Source organism: Garra rufa, chromosome 3, assembly GCF_049309525.1.
Source record: "Garra rufa chromosome 3, GarRuf1.0, whole genome shotgun sequence".
Lineage (NCBI taxonomy): Eukaryota > Metazoa > Chordata > Actinopteri > Cypriniformes > Cyprinidae > Garra > Garra rufa.
Window position 1 is genome coordinate 61,774,027 of NC_133363.1, and position 21,886 is coordinate 61,795,912.

Here is a 21,886-nt window from a genome sequence, read left to right on the forward strand (position 1 = left end):
CAGATGATTATGCTAAATAAGACCCTTCTCCCTTGGCTGGGATCGTTTAGAGCCCTCTGAAGCTGCATTTCAACTGTATTTTGGAAGTTCAAACTCGGGGCACCATAGAAGTCCACTATATGGAGAGAAATCCTGAAACGGTTTCCTCAAGAAACAATCGACTGAAGATTACATTATCTGTAAATTTTTGTTCTGGAAGTGACCTACTCCTTTAATGCATCTAGTTTTGTTTTTGAAAACATGAATGGAAAGAGAATGCATAATGAGGCTGTATATTGACATTACATTTTGATTTGATTCGATTAACAGAAAATGATAGCGTTGCACGATATACTGGTGCTGAAAATGTATCGCAACACCCTGCTTTCAAAAATGGTACAATTCCGCATTTTACTAGCACTGGTACTTTAAGAAAGCATTTTGATGAGAGCTGCATTAACACTTTATTTAGGGTCCTATGATTAAAGCGAAGCAGACTACGTGGACGGAATCACAGAAATATTGATGTAATGATAATGTTATTAAAACAATATTTAAGGAATATTTAGCAGACAAATTATTCACCAGAATTTATTTACAAGAATTTTTTTTAAATGCACAAGACAGTATTTCTGAAAAAAAGAAAAAAGAAATAAAGAATTCTTTATAAAATATAATTTATCTTTCTAAATTAATTAATTAACATGCTTTTGATTATTAAAATTTAAAGAAACTATTAAAACGGAGTGGGAGTTAAACTTAAGAAATTGCTGTTAAATCAAGTACATTGCATGACTTCAATTAATTAGACATTAATAATTTTCAATGTAACCATTAAAATAGTCTAGAGAAATTAAAAACGGGAAAAACGGAATCCAAAAAATATATAGAAAACAGTGTCACAGAATTTGATCAAAATAAATTAGAAAATAAAATAAATTTCATAGGGTCTATTAATTTCATTTCAGTCTTTGTTTTATTGCATTTGTCCTCTAGTTCGTTCCTTGCATCTATGTTTTTATTAATAACAGAGATTAAAATATCAAAAATCAACTATATCATGATATAAATTTATATTGTGAAAAAAAAAATTACTATATCATGAAATAAGATTTCCCTTTATCCTTTTAGCTCTTATCAAAGTTGCAAAGATCTATGCATACCTGTAGGCTCAGTAGTTGCTCGCCATGGTCCTGTGATTTTTGTGATTTTTATTGATGAAATATTTAATTTAGATATTTAATGGATAAAATAACTATAACCTCCATTTGGATCATCTATTCTTCATTTACTTAACCTGTCGTTCTATGTTTTGGTTGTAGTATCGGTTCAGTAGTAGTACAGAGAGATATTTTAGTCTGGTATCAAAATTTTGGTATCGTGAAAACACTATTAAACGATCAATCTTGGGATTTAAGAATTGATATCAGCTCATTAAAAAGACGACCACTTAAATCGCCTAATGCATCCCAAGTGCATCGTTTTAAATAAAAATCTTTAAGATTTAACTGTATATAGAATAAATACATATAATTGTATATTAAAGGGAAAGTGTACAGTCGTACCGTCGACATGTCGTAGATGTGTGTGGACGCCATCATAGCGGCCCCAACGGGTCCCGTTCTCCTCTCTGGCAGCACTGTGTACAGCTGAGGCGTCTCGTTTCTGAAAACACACACAAACATGAGTTACGCAAGCAGATTCATCAGACGCTTTTATCTTAAGTGCTTGAGGAGATGGTGCTCAAACCTACAACCTTCTGTTTAACAGCCACATCTTTAACTACTTTGACACACATTAGACACAAATGTCACTGGTTCTCGCAACACACAGTTTAAACATGAGGTTTCTTCAACACTAGAGGAATAATAAAGCCAACATTGCTGTATAGGGCTTGTCAGCACTCTCACATGATCATAAGATTTTGAAAAATGTTAATTTGTTCATCTCTGTCATCACTGTATTGAACTGCATTATGTTTTGGTCATTAAATTATCACATATAAACTATTTATCACCACTTGACACTTTGAAATGCTCACTTTATTGCTAACTGCATTACACATTTATACTGGGAAAAACTTTTTACTCTCAGTTGTTTAATTAGCATACATGCAGAGAACCTGAGAACTTCTACTACTTTCTTTTTTATGCTATTATCATTTATATTTTTTATTATACTTAATTATGTAACTAAATTTTTAAGTTTTAAGTTATGCTTGTTTCCTTTCTACCCTGTCATTCAGTCATAAACAAAGGAAGAATTTCCTTGTACTAGTACATATGACAAAACTCTTAAATCTTAAATTAGGCATGTAATATCAGCTTACTAAGATGTATTATTAGGGGATTTAGAGTGACAACTGATATTTATATGCATTTAATGCAAGTAGTCTGTTCAGATCACAATGGTTTACATTACAAGCATGAGAATCCCATCTTTTAGGCCATATAAATATCACCACCATATGTGACCCTGGACCACAAAACCAGTCACAAGGTTAAATTTGACAAAACTGAGATGTATACATCATATGAAAGCTCAATAAATAAGCTTTCTATTGATGTATGTTTGTTAGGATAGGACAATATTTGGCCGAGATACATCTATTTGAAAATCTGGAATCTGAGGATGCAAAAAATCAAAAGACTGAGAAAATCACCTTTAAAGTTGTCCAAATTAAGTTCTTAACAATGCATATTACTAATCAAAAATTACATTTTGATATATTTACAGTAGGAATTTTACAAAAAATCTTAACGGAACATGATCTTTACTTAATTTCCTAATGATTTTTGACATAAAAGAAAAATCAATAATTTTGACCCATACAATGTATTTTTGGCTATTGCTACAAATATACCCCAGCGACTTAAGACTGGTTTTGTGGTCCAGGGTCACATATTTTTGCTTGGTTTGGGTCTCTGAACAGATTTTTCCTCCACGTTCTGACTATATCATATAGAACTATATCTTATATACTATATTCTACTATATTCACATTTTGTCTACAGGTATAATATTCTGTCCCATGTTCAAAAAATGACTTTTCTGACTATTATTTTGATTTCAGGATTTACAGTGGAATAGCAGATGATTTGGGAGCAAGGGGAGCAAGATCTTAAATTTGGCTCATGATCTCATATGTGACCCTGGACCACAAAACCAGTCCTAAGGGTCCATTTTTTGAAATTGAGATTTATACATCATTTGAAAGCTGAATAAATAAGCTTTCTATTGATATATTGTTTGTTTGGACAATATTTGGCCGAGATGCAACTATTTGAAAAACTGGAATCTGAGAGTGCAAAAAAATAAAAAAATAAATAAACACTGAGGAAATCGCCTTTAAAGTTGTCCAAATGAAGTTTTTAGAAATCTATATTACTAACCAAAAATTAAGTTGAAATATATTTATGGTAGAAAATGTATATCATCATGGAACATGATCTTTACTTAATATCCTAAGGATTTTTGGCATAAAAGAAAAACGTATTGTTGGCTGTTGCTACAAATATACCTGTGCTACTTAAGACTGGTTGTGTGTTCCAGGATCACATATACACTCGTATTTGTGCACAGACACTCACCCGTCCATGGCCTCTTCGATCTTTTTCTTCCTGAGCTCAATGAGCTCTGGAGTCTCCATGCCGGCAGGAACAGAGGAGAAGCCGCCCGGAGTGATCAACCCGCTGTCAAAACAGACATCTGTGAGCCTTCATGTCTCCAACACACACAAGTCAATCAAAGTCTGAAACACTGAGATGAACAGCACCTGTCTGCTGGTGTGAAGAAGCCCGTTTCATCGGGTTTGTCCTCATCGCTCTCTTCCTCCTCCTCTTCCTCAGAAGACTCTTCGTCAGATGGCTCCAGCTCGCCCCACGTGGTATGATCTACTTCCTCCTCCTCTGCTTTGGCCTGTCAACATAATCAGGCAAACCAAACACCACAATGAAACACCACAGGAGTAAGTGTAAAAAACTTGATATAAACAGGAAATTTGCAGATCTTCCGACAATGAATTTTATTATTAAAACTTCACTTCATGAAACCTTGTGGTGCTTAATATACATTTTTGCCACTGTCTGGCAATGCTATGCAAGTCTGACTATATTCAGGATATGATTTTGAAGTTGGCTCACCTGGAAGTCTATGGAGTTGGTCCCGAACACGTCTCCATACAGCGGTCTTCCCGTCTCGTCCACAGGAGGTTTACCCCAACCACCCGCATGATACCCAAACGAACAGCCCTGAAGACACAGACGGCAAAGCATGAAGATCTCACAGCTTTATATGACACTACATACCTACACTACACCAGTGTTGTTTTCGTCAACGATGACGATGACAAAATCATTTCGTTGACGCCACTTTTTTTCCATGACAATAACGAGATAAAAATGGCTCGTTGATGACTAAAACATGACGAGACGTGTGTAAGTTTTTGTTGATGAGACGAGAATAGACGAAAATGTTAGTGGGCGGTCCGTCAGACGTTTAAAATGCATGACATTTCTGCATATTGTGCATGCCAATTAAAACTTAAAAAGTATCTGACGCTATGGCAAGCCGTTTTAGCATTAAATACTCTTTGCTATACTAGTATGGCAAGCCGTCTTAGCATTCCATCCTTGTTTGTCTTTTATGTTCTAAAACATTCCTTCATTATTGTAATTATTGGTGAAAATAGTCGATCCGGAAGCTCACATTGTGTTGAACTATAGATCTGCTATTTTCAGAACTTATAAGTGACACTACCCAACAGCAAAATACTTACTGACCTACATTAATTTGTTAAAAGACTACTTTTTCCCCTTTTTTTTGACTAAAACTAGACTAAAACCTTTTTGACTTTTCGTCGACTAAAACTAGACTAAAACCCTTTTGACTTTTCGTCGACAAAAATTGGACTAAAACTATCGCATATAGAAGTGACTAAAATTTGACTAAAACTAAGAAGCATTTTAGTCCAAAAGACTAAGACTAAATCTAAGATGGTTGTCAAAAACAACACTGCACTACACTCAGACTTACTTGACTAATGAACTTTTTATTATTATAGAGATTGCATTTACAAGCAGTGTTGGGAGTAACGCATTACAAGTAACGCAAGTTACGAAATCAGATTACTTTTGTCAAAAAACTAGTAAAAGTAGCGCATTACTTTTTAATTCACAAGAAAATATCTGAGCTACTTTAGGTAAGTAATGCCAGTTACTTTGTTTTCTCATTTATTGACTGACAAGTCTCCTGTCCCCATGTTGAGAGAAATCAGAAGTACAGAGGCATTGTATGCGCTGTGTAAACGTGTTACTGTAGACTAGACTAAATGTGAACATTAATTCACTTGCAAAAAATAGATTCAGTATTCATCAAACTCAATTAAAACTCAGAATGACACAAACCTGCAATAATCAAATATCCTTTATGCATTTAATCTCATTTTATTAACCAGTCTTTACTGCTGACATTTGATGATCCAGACGATCGAACCATACTAATAACCAAAAATGACTTTAGATAAACTAACATGTGCTTCACTGTTTTTTTTAATGCAGAAGAGTCTTAAACGTTCTTCTCCTGTGTTCTACTGTACAGACATGAATTTACTTTTCTTTCAGACTGACACTTATTAATGTCACTTTTTGACATTAAAGGGATTTTACATCTGCTAACAATGTAACTTTTTATATTAAAAAACAAGCAAGCCCAGCACAAATTTAAAAAGTAATGCAATGTAATACATTCCATAAGTAACTAAGTAATGTAATTAGTTACTTTTTTTAGGGAGTAACGCAACATTAATGCATTACTTTCAAAAGTAACTTTCCCCAACACTGCTCACAAGTCATTTTCAGCCAAAAAGAAATGCACAATTACACAACTATAAAATATACAATATTAATGGTAAATATTAATATTAAAAAAATAATTTAAATACAATTAATATACATAAAATATTTACATTTATTTAATATTATTAAATTTATTTTATTTATTCATCCTTTCATGTCTTTATAACTCGAGTCCTTCAGTTTTTTTGAGGAAAACATTTCAGGTTCTCTCTCCATATAGTGGGCTTCTATGGTGCCCTGAGGTTGAACTTCCAAAATGGAGTTTAAATGCAGCTTCAAAGGGCTCTTAATTATCCCAGCCGAGGAAGTTATTTTTTTTGGACCAAAAAAAAAAAAAAAAGTTAGGGTATATTGAAAAACATCCAATTTTCTCCTCCAACTTCAAAATAATCCGACATCACAGTTTTACCTTTTTTTGTAAAAGGTATTTGATCCTTGCATTTTCATTTTGTAAACACTGGGTTGGTACTTCTGCAGCCATGTAGGATGATTTTAAAGTTGGAGAAAATGAGATGGGAGTTTTTTGACATACCCTAACTGTCTTGAATCTGAATACACAGTTCACACAGAGCTAGACAAGATGAGCATTTGAGGTTGAAAAAAATATATTGTCAATATTTTTTTTGGAAAGTAACTGATTTCGCTAGATCCGTCTGGGATCTTTTAGAGCCCTTTAAAGGTGCACCCAGGGTTTCTGCAGATATGAACAAGTGAAATTTAAGACTTTAAGACCTTTTTAATACCACCTTATATGAAATTTAAGACCTAAACCTGTAATGGAAATAGATATTATATTACATGCATATGTGATAAATAATGTGTTTAATGTAAAAAGTAAACATGGCTGTCATAAATTAAATTTATTACTACGAAATACAGTGAACTTTCCATATCAGCAGATACTATTCCACACAAAATATCCCCATAAAAGTACCACTAGAAATATCTGATGTAAAAAAAAAAAATTCTGAAGCGATTTTTTTTTTTTTACTTTTGAAATGTATGCGTACCTTTGAAATTTATTTTATGAATTTATCAATAAATTCTAAATGGCTGTTAGCAGTGAGATTACATAATTTACACTGCAAAATTAAAAGTGAGATTAATGTTTTAAATACATTTATTGATTCATAAATATACATGTTAGAAACGTTAACAGAACTGAAATGACAGAAAGCTGATTGGCTATTGCATGCTGGTCTCATTTGTAGTTTAAATTCAGCAAATTATATATGAAATAAAGAACTACAACACCACGGAAACAACAGAAAGAGAATTTAAATGAGCATTAGAGGTAGCGTTACATGGACATCGGAAAAATAAGACCCGTGTAAAATTATTTAAGACCTAGAGCAGCGAATTTAAGACTATTTAAGGCCTAAAATTTTGATTTTTAAATTTTAGACTTTAAGACTTTAAGACCCCGCAGAAACCCTGTGCACCATTAAAGTCCACTATATGGAGAGAAATCCTGACATGTTTTCCTCAAAAAACTATGTTTTACAACTGAAGAAAGAAAGACATCTTGGATGACAAGGGGGTGAGTAAATTATCGGTATATTTTTGTTCCGAAAGTGAACTAATCCTTTAAGAAAAATCTCTCATTAGGGGATTTAGGCTCTTTTGGCAACCTGGAAAACTGGCAACTGCAACCATGAAAGCTAGTGGAGGCCTGTTACCAGTGCAACAATGCAAATGCTAAATTTCTCAAAAAAAGATTTTTCTCAGTGTTTGAGTGCGTGTCTGACCTCAGGGATGGGGGCGTTGAGGCCAGGGATCTTCAGGTTTGGATATGAGGGCGGCGGTCCGTATCTCTGCATGGCGATCAGCCACGGTGGAGGAACTTTATGAGAGTTCTGCGGAGACACATGCATTGTAAAAGCACAGCTAAAATTACACACAGAATTACGTAAGGGCCTGAAGAGCTCTCCCGCAATTTCACAGAACAAAACAACAGTAGCTTTGTGGAAAAAGGAAATGCTTTGTTGTTTAAAGCGGAGCAGGATGAAGCACTCACAGGTCCTGTGGGCATCCCGAGAGCGATTCGCAGCTCACCGGACAGATCGCCCGGTTTCTTCTCCTTCAGCCGCGTCTCGAATTCTTTACCCTGAGAAATAACATTCAGACGAGAGTTATTTATACATTAGAAGAGTCAGCATGTTATCATAGGAAGAGGACATGAGGAAGAGGTAATGCAAGCATACCTCATAATACAGGTCCCCATGTATCGTGAGCTTCGGTTTGATCTGCCATTTGAAGAAGGCGTCGTGCAGCTTCTGGTAGTCGATGTCGATCTTCCCCATCTTGGGCCGAACTTTCTCTCTCATTTTGGTCTTCATGGTTTTGGCATCCTCCTACAGGAATACGGAGACGTCAGTGAAGCTGACAGCAGTGGGAAATGCATCAACATGGAAAGTTTAAATTACCCAGATTCACAATATTATAAACGTCACTCAAGCGCAGTCTCATAAGAAAACAGAATAATAACACGAGCGCTGAACCACACAAATGATCACTCAGAGTCACCGCTGAAGGCCCTGTGAGCTCATAAGTCACACTGACAGACAGAAATAAAGTTCACTTCCAGAACAAAAATTTACTCACCCCCTTGTCATCTAAGATGTTCATGTCTTTCTTTCTTCATCGTAAAGAATCTGTTTTTTGGGAGACGTTTCAGAATTTCTCTCCATAGTGGACTTCAAAATACAGTTTAAATACAGCTTCAAAGGGCTCTAAATGATCCCAGCCAAGGAAGAAGGGTCTTAAAGAAATGATCAGTTATTTAAAAAAAAAAAAAAAAAGGTAATTTATATACTTTTTAACCTCAAATGCTTGTCTTGTCTAGCTCTGAGCTTACTGTGTATTCAAGTGCAAAACACTTCTCATTTTCCACTAAATTAAACTCCATTAAAATTGTCCTAAATCGCTCCAGAAGTACCAACCCAGTGTTTACAAAGTGGACTTGCAAAGAGGATCAAACACCCTTTACAAAAATAAAAATGGTAAAACAGCAATGTAAGATGATTTTGAAGTTGGAGAAAATGAGATGAGACCAATCGTTTTACTAGACAAGACCCTTCTTCCTCAGCTGGAATCATTTAGAGCCCTTTATAGCTGCATTTTGAAAGTTCAAACTCGCAGGCACCATAGAAGTCCAGTATATGGAGAGAAATCCTGAATCGTCTCCTCAAACTGAAAAAAGAAAGACATGAACTTGGACTTGAAGACAATCTTCGATGACAAGGGGGTCAGTAAACTATCAGTAAATTTTCTGGAAGTGAACTTCTCCTTTAAGCTGCTCTCGGCAAGTTTGACAGATTTCATTCATGTCTGTAGACACAGATTTTTTTTTTTTAAAGCAAACTCTTTGTTGCTGCATATAAAAGAGTTAAGATCATGCACACTGTTGTTTTCCATGACCTTGCTTTTATGACCTTATTCAGGAACAGAATGTGCCAAGAGTAACATAACTGCATGAATAAGCATCAGATATAAATATGCAATTATGTTAAGCACTAAATATGCATCAAGTTATCTATAGTACCAGTCGAAGTTTAAAGATTTTTTAATGATTAAAAAAAAAAACAAGGATGCATTTATTTGATCACAATTACAGAAAAAAACATATTGTGAAATATTTTTATAGTTTCAAAAAGAATTCCTGTGAGCTGAATGATCACATGATCCTTCAGAAATCATTCTAATAGGCTGATTTGCTGCTCAAGAAACTTTTCTGATTATTATCAATGTTAAAAACAGATGTAAAGCTTAAAAAGTTTGTAGGAATCAACGCGATGCATTACCTTCTCCTGCAGGGCTTCTCTCATCTCCTGGATGCCGGTTCTCTTGATGAACTCGGGCAGCTCAAACGGCGGTTTCTCTATGCCTCTCTTCCCCTGCAGGTACTTCCTCTTGAAGCACCAGTGACGTGGTACGGGCACCGTGTTCCTGGTGGCCTTCAGGTGAACCAGCAGCTTGGGCTCCTGCGCCGTCACGTCGTGCATCTCCACTACATCAGGACGGGCCACAAGCTGACAGAAAGATGGAGGACAAACATTATGAATGGTGACCAATCAATTTTACCTGCCATTAGCATTGAAAACAGAAATTATTTCCACTCTAAAATGACTGGAACTTATTTGAATGCTAAGCGAAATTCGAAAATGTAATTTCAATATGGACTAGCTCACCCAAAACTGAAAACTTGCTGGTAATGTACTCTAGTGTTAGGTTCTTCATGGGAATTGATTTGGAGAAATGTAGCACTGCATCACTTGCTCACCAATGAACATTCTGCAGTGAATGGGTGCCGTCAGAATGAGAGTCCAATCAGCTGATAAAAACATCACAATAATCCACAAGTACTCCACAGCACTCCAGTCCATCAGTTAACATCTTGTGAAGTGAAAAGATGCATGTTTGTAAGAAACATCCATTTTTAACGAGTGTTTAACTTTAAACTGTTGTTTTCGGCTAAAAGGCGAGTCCATAATCACACTTCCACCAGTGATAAAATCCAACTCAAACTTATTTGTTTAGAGCTGTTTTGGCTTGTAAATGGTGCTTAGTCTGTGCATATTTCTCTCCTGAGTTAGACAAGACAGCTGCTTCACTGGAAGAAGCATTACTATGGATTATGAACCCCTATTTTGGCTAAAACTGAAGGGATCAGTTAAAAGAAAACATCTTAACGAAGGGTTTGTTTCTTATTAAAACAGCTTTTCGATTCACAAAATATTAATCAATGGACTGGAGTGGTGTGGATTACTTGTGAATTATTGTGATGTTTTTAATCAGGTGTTTGGACTCTCGTTCTGACGGCACCCATTCACTGCAGAGGATTCGTTAGTGGGCAAGTGATGTATTGCTACATTTCTCCAAATCTGATGAAGAAACAAACTCATCTATATCTTGAATAGCCTGAAGGTATGGACACTTGTATCAATTTCATTTTTGGGTGAAGTATCTGTTTAAGGGGAGACACTGCAGACAAAATCACTGTTTTTCATGCACCTATCAAGTTTGAGATTATGGGCTTTTTTGGTTTTTCATAAAGTGTTTTTTTTTTTTTTTCCTAGTGGAAAGAAAACATCCAAAAAAAAAAAACTTAAGTGTTTCTTTTATAGCACTTTATCTATTTGTGTCAACAGATTTCAATTACAATGCATAATTTTTAAAGGTGGTTTTCGCAAAATGAGTTTTTTCTCGTACACTGAGCCGTAAATCTCCACTTCAGTAGCACTTACACACACCAAACTTTACATTTTTATTTCTGTTTAAATTCTATGGGCTTTTACAGAGGGATTTGTTCATATATAATTTGCTTTTTACATTGTATTCCCCAAAATATGGTAAAAAAAAAAAAAAGTGTTTTCTGTTTGCTCTTTTCTGAATTGTGGTGTGACGAAAGGAGATATCCCAAAATTTCTTCTGTAAAATCTTGACTCTAATTCGCAAAAAAAAATAAAAAAAAATAAACAAGAATTTTAAAAATGACTTCATCCAGTGTTTACATTTTTATACTATAAATGTATGCAAATTAGTGCATATTTCATTAAATAATGCCTCATTTGCATATTTAAACCTAACATTTTAGAAAACTTGGCATACAAAAAATGTTCGCCATTACCAATGTAATCAATCAAGGAGATAAGAAAGGAGTAAGAAAGGAGATAACTTAGTTTTTTTAACCTATGCACTAGAGGATGGATATCCGAGCCGAGCCCGACGGTACCCGACGGAACCCGACGGGTCGGGCCGGGTTCGGACAGATATTTAGAAAGGATGCTCGGGTTCGGGTCGGGCTCGGTCACCTCAGCGCGATAGTGCGCCCGTGTTATAACGGCACTTTTTGCCCAGTGTGCACTGACGCTCTCATCTGTTGACATTTCCGAACGCTTTTTTTACAGTTGCTTAATAAAAGCGGGCTTTCCACACAAAAAAAGTGCATGTGTCATTAGTATGAGTGAAAAAAGAGATTTTAACTGTGTCGGGCTGGGATCGGGCTCGGACATAAATATCTGAATGCTTGTCGGGCTCGGGTCGGGTTCGGTTACTGCTCTGTCGGACTCGGGCCGGGCTCGGACAGAAAAATGCGGCCCGATCCGCACTCTACTATGCACCTGCAGTGTCTCACCAAAAGTACATTCATTATACACTTAAAGTACATTTAATACAGCGGTTCCCAACCGGGGGGTCGCGACCCACTAGGGGGCCTCAGTGATCCTCCAGGGGGGCCGCGAGATATCTTAAAAATAATTTAAATATTATCCTATAATTGTTTAATTTCATTATTAATATGCTAAATGAAAATAATAAAAGCACAGCCTCTCTCGTGTTCTGTGATTGATTGCTTCAGACTTGGCGCAGCAAGCCTCATCGCACTGTTAAATACAGACTAAATGGCGGCTCAAAACTTCCAAACGCTGTACGCAAACTACTGTTTCATCTCTCAGCTGCATGCATGAAGCAAACCGTCGCTCTAATGTAAAGGTAAAAATGATTAGTGTCATAATAACGAACTTGCGCGTGCCTATGTATAACACTCGTGTATGTCAAAGTCGTACATGAGACACGCAAGTCCGCTATTGATTCACAAACTATGCGCGCTCTCAGGGCTCTGATCCCCATCTTATTTTTGCGTGAAATTTCAAACATTTGCCTAGTTGTCCAAATTATTGTCCTGTGAGTGTTTTATAATGGATGCTCGCCCATAGAAGAGGAGTGAGGCTCGGTGTTTATGAGCATCAGGCGCGCACTGACAGAGTTCACTGATCCCAAACCTTCACATCGATGTGTTTCAACAGAATTAGAATGCATTTGCTGTATTTTGAATTTGTGTATTAGTTTTTAATGGATACAAACAGTAGATATTCAGTCAGTCAAGTTCAAAGGGATAGGTTTAGTGGTCTTTTTGTATCTCCCTGTTATACGGCAGGTTCACTTATTTAAGAAAAAGTACTCTGAAGTTGTAAAGAATGTCTGAAGTAAAATAATTTTAAAAGTTAGAATTGAGCAGAGGTTTTCTTTAAAGATTATAAGGTATATTTTAAGTTTTAATTTAAAGTTTGTTTGAATTTTGAGTTTTTTTTATAACATGCAGTAGAAGAATAATAAGGCAAAAATGTTTTGGTTAATAAAAAAGGTTTCAAAATAAATACTTTCTTTACTGCGGAAGTACAGTATAAGAGGACATGTCAGGCATAGGGGGGCCTTGCAAAATTGTCCGGAGAAGGAGGGGGGCCCCGGAGTAAAAAAGGTTGGGAACCCCTGATTTAATATACATTTAAATGTAAAAGTATTGAAGTAATGAAGAGAAAAAAGAAAGACAAAAATGGCACATTCATTACCTGTTTGAGCTCTGCCACCGTCAGCCGGTTCATCCTCCTCAGTTTCTTTTTGGACAGCTTTGGCATGTCCTTCTTCATTTCCTGTCAATCAGGAAGTGGATGGGTTAGACAAGAACATCAGGAAACCACAAGAGCTGGAGCATTTTCACATGGCCTTCAGCTCACCTCGTCACTGTCATCGCTGTCTTTCTTCTCCAGCTCGAACCCCTTCTTCTTAAATGAAAGGATTTCTGGCTTTTCGGGCTTCTCCGGCTCCTTTTCCTTCTCCTTTTTCACATCATCTGTCAGCTGTGATAGAAAGCAATTGAATGCCACATCCATCAAAATATGAGAGTTATTTTCAGTCTTTAAAACCAAGCAAACGAAGCAGGATGGATGTCAAACTGTGATGGCCGAGTATGAATTATGCAGCAGATCAAACGCTCGTAATCCAACACCAAACAAGCTTCATTATTTTATTGCATTTTAGTTTTAACAAATGTTCTTTTAGGACTTTCAAGCTCCGAAAATAAAGTTCATCTCAAAAAGAAAAGAAAGTAGCATTCCTGACCTTGAATGTCTCAAAGATCCTCTTGAAGATGATGTAGTTTGGATCGTAGACCGCAGGCTCCTCTGTCACATACTCAATCTCCACCTCGGGCTCCTTTTCACGGCTCTCATCTTTCTTTTTCTCATCCTCCTGGAGCTGCTCCTTCTCCTGCTGCCTCTTCTTCTTGTTCTTCTTCTTCCTGTTCCTGCGCTTGCGGTTTTTCTATAAGCAAACGAAGATAAATTTAGTTAGAGTTTGCAGAACAGCAAGTCAGACTAATAAGAAACACGTGAGAAGACTTGCATCTTTTTTAGAAAGGCCACTTTCATCGTCTTCATCCGAGTATCCACGGCCTGAGGAATTATTCAGGTCCATCTCATCATCATCATCTTCCTCTTCTGTGAATAAAACAAGCCATAGAAATCATTATTTCTACATTGTGCAAATGTAAGCACTATTAAAGAAATGTATTCATCAAAGATGCATTAAATTGATCAAAAGTGACAGTAAACACATTTATAATGTTACTAAAGATATTATTTCAGATGCGCTCTTTTGAACTTTCTATTCATTAAAATACTGAAAAATATTTTTTTTTTACAAAAATAAGCAACACAATGGTTTTTAACATTGCTAATGATCAAAAATGTTTCTTGCGCAGATTAATTTCTAAAAGACCGTGTGACACTGAAGTAATGAAACTAAATTCAGCTTTACATCACATGAATAAATCACATTTTAAAAAATATTACAACAGACAGTAGCTATTTAATATTTCATATATTACTGTATTTTTAATTAAATTGAAAGCTCAAATTTGTTGTGCAAATTCTGAATGAACAGTACAAAGATGTAATATAATGAATTACTAGTCATTGAAAAACTACCAGCACTTTCACTACGATTTCATTAATTCACACAGCCTCGGTTTGCAAATTAAAGTCTCAAAAGTAAATTCAATGTTTCTCCCACTGATAATTAGACGTGATGTTCTCAAGTGCTCTCAACTCATAAACATGATCATTATCGACATTAAGGCGGTGTTTGAGCATAAAATAAACCCTGTGAATTAGCAGTCAGTTGCTGATAGTGACCTGTAGGGGCAGTGCTGAGCTGCTCCTGCCTCATTTCCTTCAGTTGCAGGATCTTCTCCAGAGCTTGAGGAATCTTTGGCCCGATGCCAACATCTTCACCCTGCCATGACTGAACACAAATCAAAGACACGCGTCCAGATCAGTAAAGAGATCAAGTTCTGATCATTCATCAAAGCTTTAAGGGTTTCATACCTCTCTGGCATCTTCTCCTGGAGGGGGCGGGACTTTCTGTCTTTGATTGGCAGATTGGGGCACCAAAGAAATGCCTGGAGGGGCGGGGCCAGTCTGAGGCCCAACTACAGGAGGATAATAATCATGGTTAATGTAAAAATCACCCTGATCAGTAAGAGATTTGCAGGCGGTGTTCATTTCAATTTAGTCTGGTTGTTGAAAGGCAAGGCAGATTAGGTAAATTAGGGGGAGAAAAATAAACAGACATTTTTTGTATTACAAGTTTTCTGAAATGTTTTGCAATTGAGGATTATCTGATTAAATATGCAATTAAATTGCATTTATTTCCAGGAAACAAATCTGAAGAAAGAGCAATAAAATGAGCATGTTTAAAATTCTTGCTTCATTTTGTTGACATATTAAAAGGTTTTTATAGAGGGGACTTTGGACATCACTTTATCACTCCATAAATCCAGAAAATATTCTCAACAGACACACAGAAAAAAGATTTTTTACAATGTTCTTAGGACTACAGTGTTGTATAAAATCAGGGAAATTATATGTGTGACCCTAGACCACAAACCAGTCATAAGGGTCAATTTGTTGACATTTTTGATATTTACATCAACATAAATAAGCTTTCCATTGATGTATGGTTTATTAGGATAAGACAACATTTGGCCAATATATAACTGTTTGAAAAACTGGAATCTGAGGGTAAAAAATTGAGAAAATTGCCTTTAAAGTAGTCCAAATGTAGTTCTTAGCCATGCATATGTTTTTATGCACTTATGGCAGGAAATATACACGATATCTTCATGGAACATGATCTTCACTTAATATCCTAATGATTTTTGGCATAAAAGGAAAATCGACAATTTTGACTTATACAATGTATTTTCAGCTATTGTGACTTATTAACAAACCCCTCAGTAAAAACATTTAGAATATAGAGAGTAATTAAACTATTCAGTTTGGTGCATGTAAATATTTCTGAAGCAGAGAAAATGCCTTGTTATATTTTATAATTGAAACACACAGATACAAACAGATATAGAAGTGCAATTAAATAAAAACTTGTGTATTTTGGATGATTCTTGTCACTATTATAAAAACCCAAACAGCCCAAAATCAACTAGTAAAACCCAAACAGCCCCAAAAAAACTAGTATAAAGGCTGTTGAGTGGCTGACCTCTGAGAGGCGGGATGGGGGGCAGGAGGTTGGGTCGAGGGCCCAGTTCGGGAACTCTGGTGCCTGGTGCCTGGATTTTAGCAAGTTCCTGTTGCCTCTCATGTTCCAGAAGCACAGCAGCCTGAGAGACAGAGACAGAGACAAATGGTCACTATAAAACCACCAGTCCTTGTTTTAGAATAATTCATATCAATTCACACCAAGTCAAAAGAATGTCTAACCAAAAGTGAATCTGATAAGTTAAAATGTCACGGGTTTATACATGTACAGAATCTACATCACAGAAAATACTGTTCAAAAGTTTGGGGTCGGTAAGATTTGTTTTTGAAAGTCTTGTATGCGCTCAACAAAGCTGTATTTGTTTGATTAAAATAAGGGTTAAAACATCAATGTTTTAAAATAACATTACAATTCAAAATAACGGCTTTCTATTGTGATATACTGTAAAATGTAACTTTTTCCTGTGATGAAAAGCTGAATTTTCAGCATCATTACGCCAGTCTTCAGTGTCACATGATCATTCAGAAATTATTCGAATATGCCGATTGCTCCTCAAGAAACATCTGATTATTATCAATGTTGAAAACAGTTGTGCTGCTTCAAAATTGTGGAAATCGTGATATTTGGAGTTTTAAAAATCTTTATTGAATAGATAGTTCAAAAGAACAGCATATATTTGAAACATTAATTTAATGCATCTTGCTGAATAAGAGCGTTTAGTTCTTTTTAAGGTGATTTCTGAAAATTACCTTTCATGCAGTGTATAACAGTTCTAAGTGAATGAAAACACCCTGCAAAGTTTTAAATCTGAAAGCGCACCGTGCAAAAAGTGATTGTCTCTCAAAAGAAAGAGTCGACTCTAAATCATTTAAACAAGGCGTAAAACGAATCCCAAGCCGTTTCATGAACCGGATTGCAGATTACAGTCAGCAAAAGAGACGTTCAAAAAATAAATCGTACAGCGAATTGCTTGGGTGACGTTGAGCAAATAAGGTAAAAAATAAATGCATATGAGACAATGAAAGTGTTTTTTGACCTTGCATGCATGTTAACCTGTTGTTGGGGACTCCCAAAACCAAACTATGAACCTTTCATAATCCATAATAAGGGCACTTTAATACTGACCCCAAACTTTTGAACAGTAGTGCATATCAAAATTTGCATTCATACAGATATCAGTTTGTGCACTAGGACAATTGAGTATTTTCTCACCCGTTTCTGCTGCTCTAGAAGCTCCTGTTCCTTCATCTGCTCATCAATCACACGTGCATCCCCCTAAAAACACACGTATGGTTTTAAACAGTAGTCATGTGACCTGAACACAAAGTCTTTATTTTATTACTCCTAATTGTGGTTGCTTATTTAATCTCTTGAGCATTTCTTTTCATTTCTAATCTTTAAAAAATGTTTCTCTTTTCCACTTCCAAATTAAAAATGTACTGATAATTTACTCGCCTCCATGTCATCCAAGATGTTCATGTCTTTCTTTAGTCGCAAAGAAATTGAGAAAAACATTTATTGATTTTCTCCATATAGTGGACTTTAATGGTGTTTAGCAGATTGAAGGTTAAAAACGCAGTTTCAGTGCAGCTTCAAAGGGCTGTACATGATCCCAGACGAGGAATAAGGGTCTTATCTAGTGAAACAATTGGTTATTTTCTAAAAAAAAAAAAGTTTATTAATATACTTTTTAACCTCAAATGCTCGTCTTGTCTAGCTCTAGCTCTGCAAGACAGTTAGGGTATGTCAAAATTCCCATCTTATTTTCTCCCCCAACTTCAAATAGCTGCAGAAGTACAAACCCAGTGTTTACAAAGTGAACACGCAAAGGAGGACAAATGCCCTTTACAAAAAAGGTAAAACAGCAATGCAGGAGGATTTTGAAGTTGGAGGAGAAAATGAGATGGGAGTTTTGAGACATACCCTAACTGTATTGAACCAGGGGAAAAAAAAAAAAAAAAAGTTCACACAGATCAGGACAAGACGAGCATTTGAGGTTAAAAAGTATATAAATTGTAATTTTTTAAAGAAAATAACCAATCGTTTCACTAGATAAGAGCCTTCTACTTCAGCTGGGACATTCAGAGCTCTTTGAAGCTGTATTTTGGAAGTTCAAACTTAGGGGAACCAAAGATAGAGATGGATAGAAATCCTGAAATTTTTTCCTCAAAAAAAAAAAACAAAACAAAAAAAAAAACTATTTCTTTATGACTGAAGAAAAAAAAAAAAACATGAACATCTTGACATCTTGAATGGCAAGGGGTGAGTACATTATCTGTTAATTTTTGTTCTGAAAGTGAACTACTCCTTTAAGTTGAACATTGAGTATTTGGTTTGATTCAGGACAAAAATAAAAATACATCCATCATCTACCGTGCAACTGTGGTTTGCATTAGGGCTGGGTATCGATTCAGATGTTCCGATTCGATTTCCATTTTCAAGTTCTTAATTCGATTCGATTCTCGATTTGACAATATGAATGAATATAGATTTAATACAAATCCTACATTTATAAAAAATTAACAGTGAACATAAGATTACAAGTGGTTAATTGATAAAAGGAAATTAAGAGCCACAAACCTGTATATAAACACTTAATTTTAAGCACACTTGGGTACAATAAAACAGAACTCAACTCTATAGTTCAAATATTTACAATGAATAGACAGAATTGATTTAATCATGAAAAACTGATGCTGGAAACTGGACAAGTCAGAACTGCGGGGGTGCTAGAATCTGCACGTCTGGGTGATGTCTTGTCAAATGGCTCCACTGATGTGTAGTATTACTACAGCATTTCACCTCAGAGTTACAAATCAGGCATATATCTGTGTTCTTGTCCACTGTATCTTTATCTTGCAAAATGTGAAATGCTTCCATACCTCTGACTTTTTATGTGAAGGTGTGGTTGATATCGGGAATGCACCTGAATCCACCATTCTAAGCAATGAATGAATAACGGACTCCCCGTTGTAACATAGCGCAAGGTAAATAAGGGGATGACACCTAGTGGATTTGACTAGTAATAAGATTAACAAACCTTATGTTTAAAGGATTAGTTGACTTTCATAATGCACAGATAATGTACTCACCCCCTTGTCATCCAAGATGGTCATGTCTTTCTTTCCTCAGTCGTAAAAAAATTGTTTTTTTGAGGAAAACATTTCAGGATTTCTCTGTTTATAATGGATGTGGATGGTGCCCCGAAGTTTGAACTTCTGAAATGCAGTTTAAATGCAGCTTCAAAGGACTCAAAACGATCCCATGCCGAGGAAGAAGGGTCTTATCTAGTGAAACGATCGGTTATTTTCTAAACAAATTGACAATTTATATACTTTTTTAACCTCAAATGCTCATCTTGTCTCGTCTCTGCGCAGTGAATGTGTAGTCAGTAGAATCTGGGTCAATGCAGTTATAGAATGTCGAAAAACTCCCATCTTGTTTATGTCTTCAATGTCAAAATCGTCCTACAATGCGGCTTTTACCTTTTTTTGTAAAGGGCGTTTGAGTTTCTTTGTATGTTCACTTTGTAAACACTATGTTGGTACTTTTGCAGCGATCTAAGGCGATTTTGAAGTTACAGAAAAGAAAACGAGATGGGAGTTTTTAGACATACCCTAACTGTATTTACCCGATTCACACAGACTTCGCATGTGCTGCACAGAGATGAGACAAGATGAGCATTTGAGGTTAAAAACTTATATAAATTGTCAATTTGTTTAGAAAATAACCGTTCGTTTCACTAGATAAGACCCTTCTTCCTCGGCTGGGATCATTTTGAGTCCTTTGAAGCTGCATTTAAACTGCATTTCAGAAGTTCAAACTTCAGGGCACCATCCATATCCATTATAAAGAGAGAAATCCTGAAATGTTTTCCTCAAAAAAACATTTTTTTTACGACAGAGGAAAGAAAGACATGAACATCTTGGATGACAAGGGGGTGAGTACATTATCTGTGCATTGTTGTTATGAAAGCGAACTAATCCTTTAAAGCTTGTGTAATTAAATATCGAAAAAATCGTTACATGGCCTTTGAGAATCGATTTTGAATCGGCTACATTAAAAAAAAAAAAAAACGATATATATCGAAAAATCTATTTTTTTTGCCCAGCCCTAGTTTGCATCACAGCATAATCTAAAATTTCACCTGTGGGCCTCTGTCGTCGTGCTGCATCATGCCGGGCGGCTCGATCCCCATGTGGATGGGTGGAGGTCCGCCCATCATGTTCATGGCCTGCATCATATTCATGCCTGGAGGCAGGGGCATTGCGGGCATCGGGGGCATGGGTGGCAGACCTGGCATCTGAGATAGACACAGCATGCTTTGATTATCAAATACATAATAGCAGTGGAAATAGCAGTGACACTTTCCACTGCAAACACAACTAAGACATAAGAATAAACTAAACATTGCAGTACCGTGGTCATGGCCTTGTCTTCTCCTCCTGGCATGTTCGGCTTGGTTAAGAGCATCCCAGACTGCATAAAAAACAAATGTTACACTCATAAAAATAAATCCCATTTATGAGTGCAGTGAAAACATTAATAACTTACCTGTGCGTAAGATTTCAACCTGTCTATGAGCTCCTCTCTGGGACCTGAATATAAGAAAACATAAATGGATCTGATAAACAACACTGGACTGAATTAAACATGGTTTACACGAGTTTAAACGTATAAAAGTGCTGCATTTGAATCACAGTTCTCGGTATTAGAACATTAACACGTAAGACTTCATTTACGCTTAGCTAATACCATTCGCAGTTATACGTGTTTTTAATACCCGAATACATATGCATACAGCTTCACATAAAACATATTTGCATTTGCAACACACTTTAGCGGGAAGTTTAGTGCACTGGAGGCCTGAACAGCAGACAGCCACATAACAGGCTAACCGGCTAACGCTAGCTAACGAGAGAAAACTGAGGCAAACTCCGCCACAGCGATCGTTTTAAAACGTTTTCATCTCACCCATATTAGGTGCTCCAAACTCGGCCAGTTTGGCCTGCAGCTCGCCGTGACTCCATGTGTTGAAATCTATATTTGAATCAGCGCCCGGCGGCCCGTCGCTAGCCATGATGAACTCCTACGGAACAAACGCGTTGAAACGCAAAGCATCACGGGAACACCACGCACTTCATTATGGGGTTTGTTGTTCATTACGTCGCGTGAAATTATATAAGTATATAATAATCAGTGAAATTATGTGCTTAACGTTACAATCCGGAAGGTCAAAAACAATATGTGTTTTATTTTACACGTAAACATTTTTGTGCAACTAATGGTAAAAACAAAACTGACAAAGTGCATTTTCATTCATGGTCGAAATAGGTTTTTGGTTCCCAGAACGTTCTGGAAAAGTTCGTTTTGGGTTATATATATATATATATATAAATAATAATAATAATAATAATAATAAAATCATTAGGAAACCTTTTGTAATGAATAAATTAATTAATAAGGGAATGTTCTATTTGCTTGAGTACTATTACAGCCTATATATATTTTTGTGATTTTTTTTAATTTCTATTTCAGTTTTAGCATTCATTTAAACTAAATTAACATTTAATTTTTATTTTATTTTATTTGACCTAATTTTGAATTCTAGGATGCGTTTGCCATAACTGCCTCAAGATGGCGGTCTTTTTAACACCATCACAATGTGGGAAAAAAACCTTGTTTAAAAAAAAACTTTAATGCGGTTTGATTGATAA

General features: G+C 35.9%; 1 protein-coding gene across 1 annotated transcript in view; it reads right to left on the bottom strand.

Moving 5' to 3' along the window:
- sf3b2 (splicing factor 3b, subunit 2) overlaps positions 1–21,274 on the bottom strand; it is a 24,945-nt gene extending 3,671 nt beyond the window's left edge. The window contains exons 1-20 of the mRNA XM_073836728.1: positions 21,144–21,274; positions 20,724–20,767; positions 20,589–20,648; positions 20,317–20,472; positions 17,382–17,444; positions 16,170–16,290; positions 14,999–15,102; positions 14,807–14,915; positions 14,016–14,110; positions 13,734–13,934; positions 13,349–13,471; positions 13,184–13,264; positions 9,638–9,865; positions 8,039–8,188; positions 7,852–7,941; positions 7,583–7,690; positions 4,122–4,229; positions 3,755–3,897; positions 3,570–3,671; positions 1,545–1,644 (exon numbers count right to left, since the gene is read on the bottom strand). Coding sequence (XP_073692829.1) covers positions 1,545–1,644; positions 3,570–3,671; positions 3,755–3,897; positions 4,122–4,229; positions 7,583–7,690; positions 7,852–7,941; positions 8,039–8,188; positions 9,638–9,865; positions 13,184–13,264; positions 13,349–13,471; positions 13,734–13,934; positions 14,016–14,110; positions 14,807–14,915; positions 14,999–15,102; positions 16,170–16,290; positions 17,382–17,444; positions 20,317–20,472; positions 20,589–20,648; positions 20,724–20,767; positions 21,144–21,249 — 2,292 coding nt within the window. The 5' untranslated portion in view covers positions 21,250–21,274. The remainder of the gene's footprint in view (positions 1–1,544; positions 1,645–3,569; positions 3,672–3,754; positions 3,898–4,121; positions 4,230–7,582; positions 7,691–7,851; positions 7,942–8,038; positions 8,189–9,637; positions 9,866–13,183; positions 13,265–13,348; positions 13,472–13,733; positions 13,935–14,015; positions 14,111–14,806; positions 14,916–14,998; positions 15,103–16,169; positions 16,291–17,381; positions 17,445–20,316; positions 20,473–20,588; positions 20,649–20,723; positions 20,768–21,143) is intronic.
- Positions 21,275–21,886: the final 612 nt, after the last annotated feature.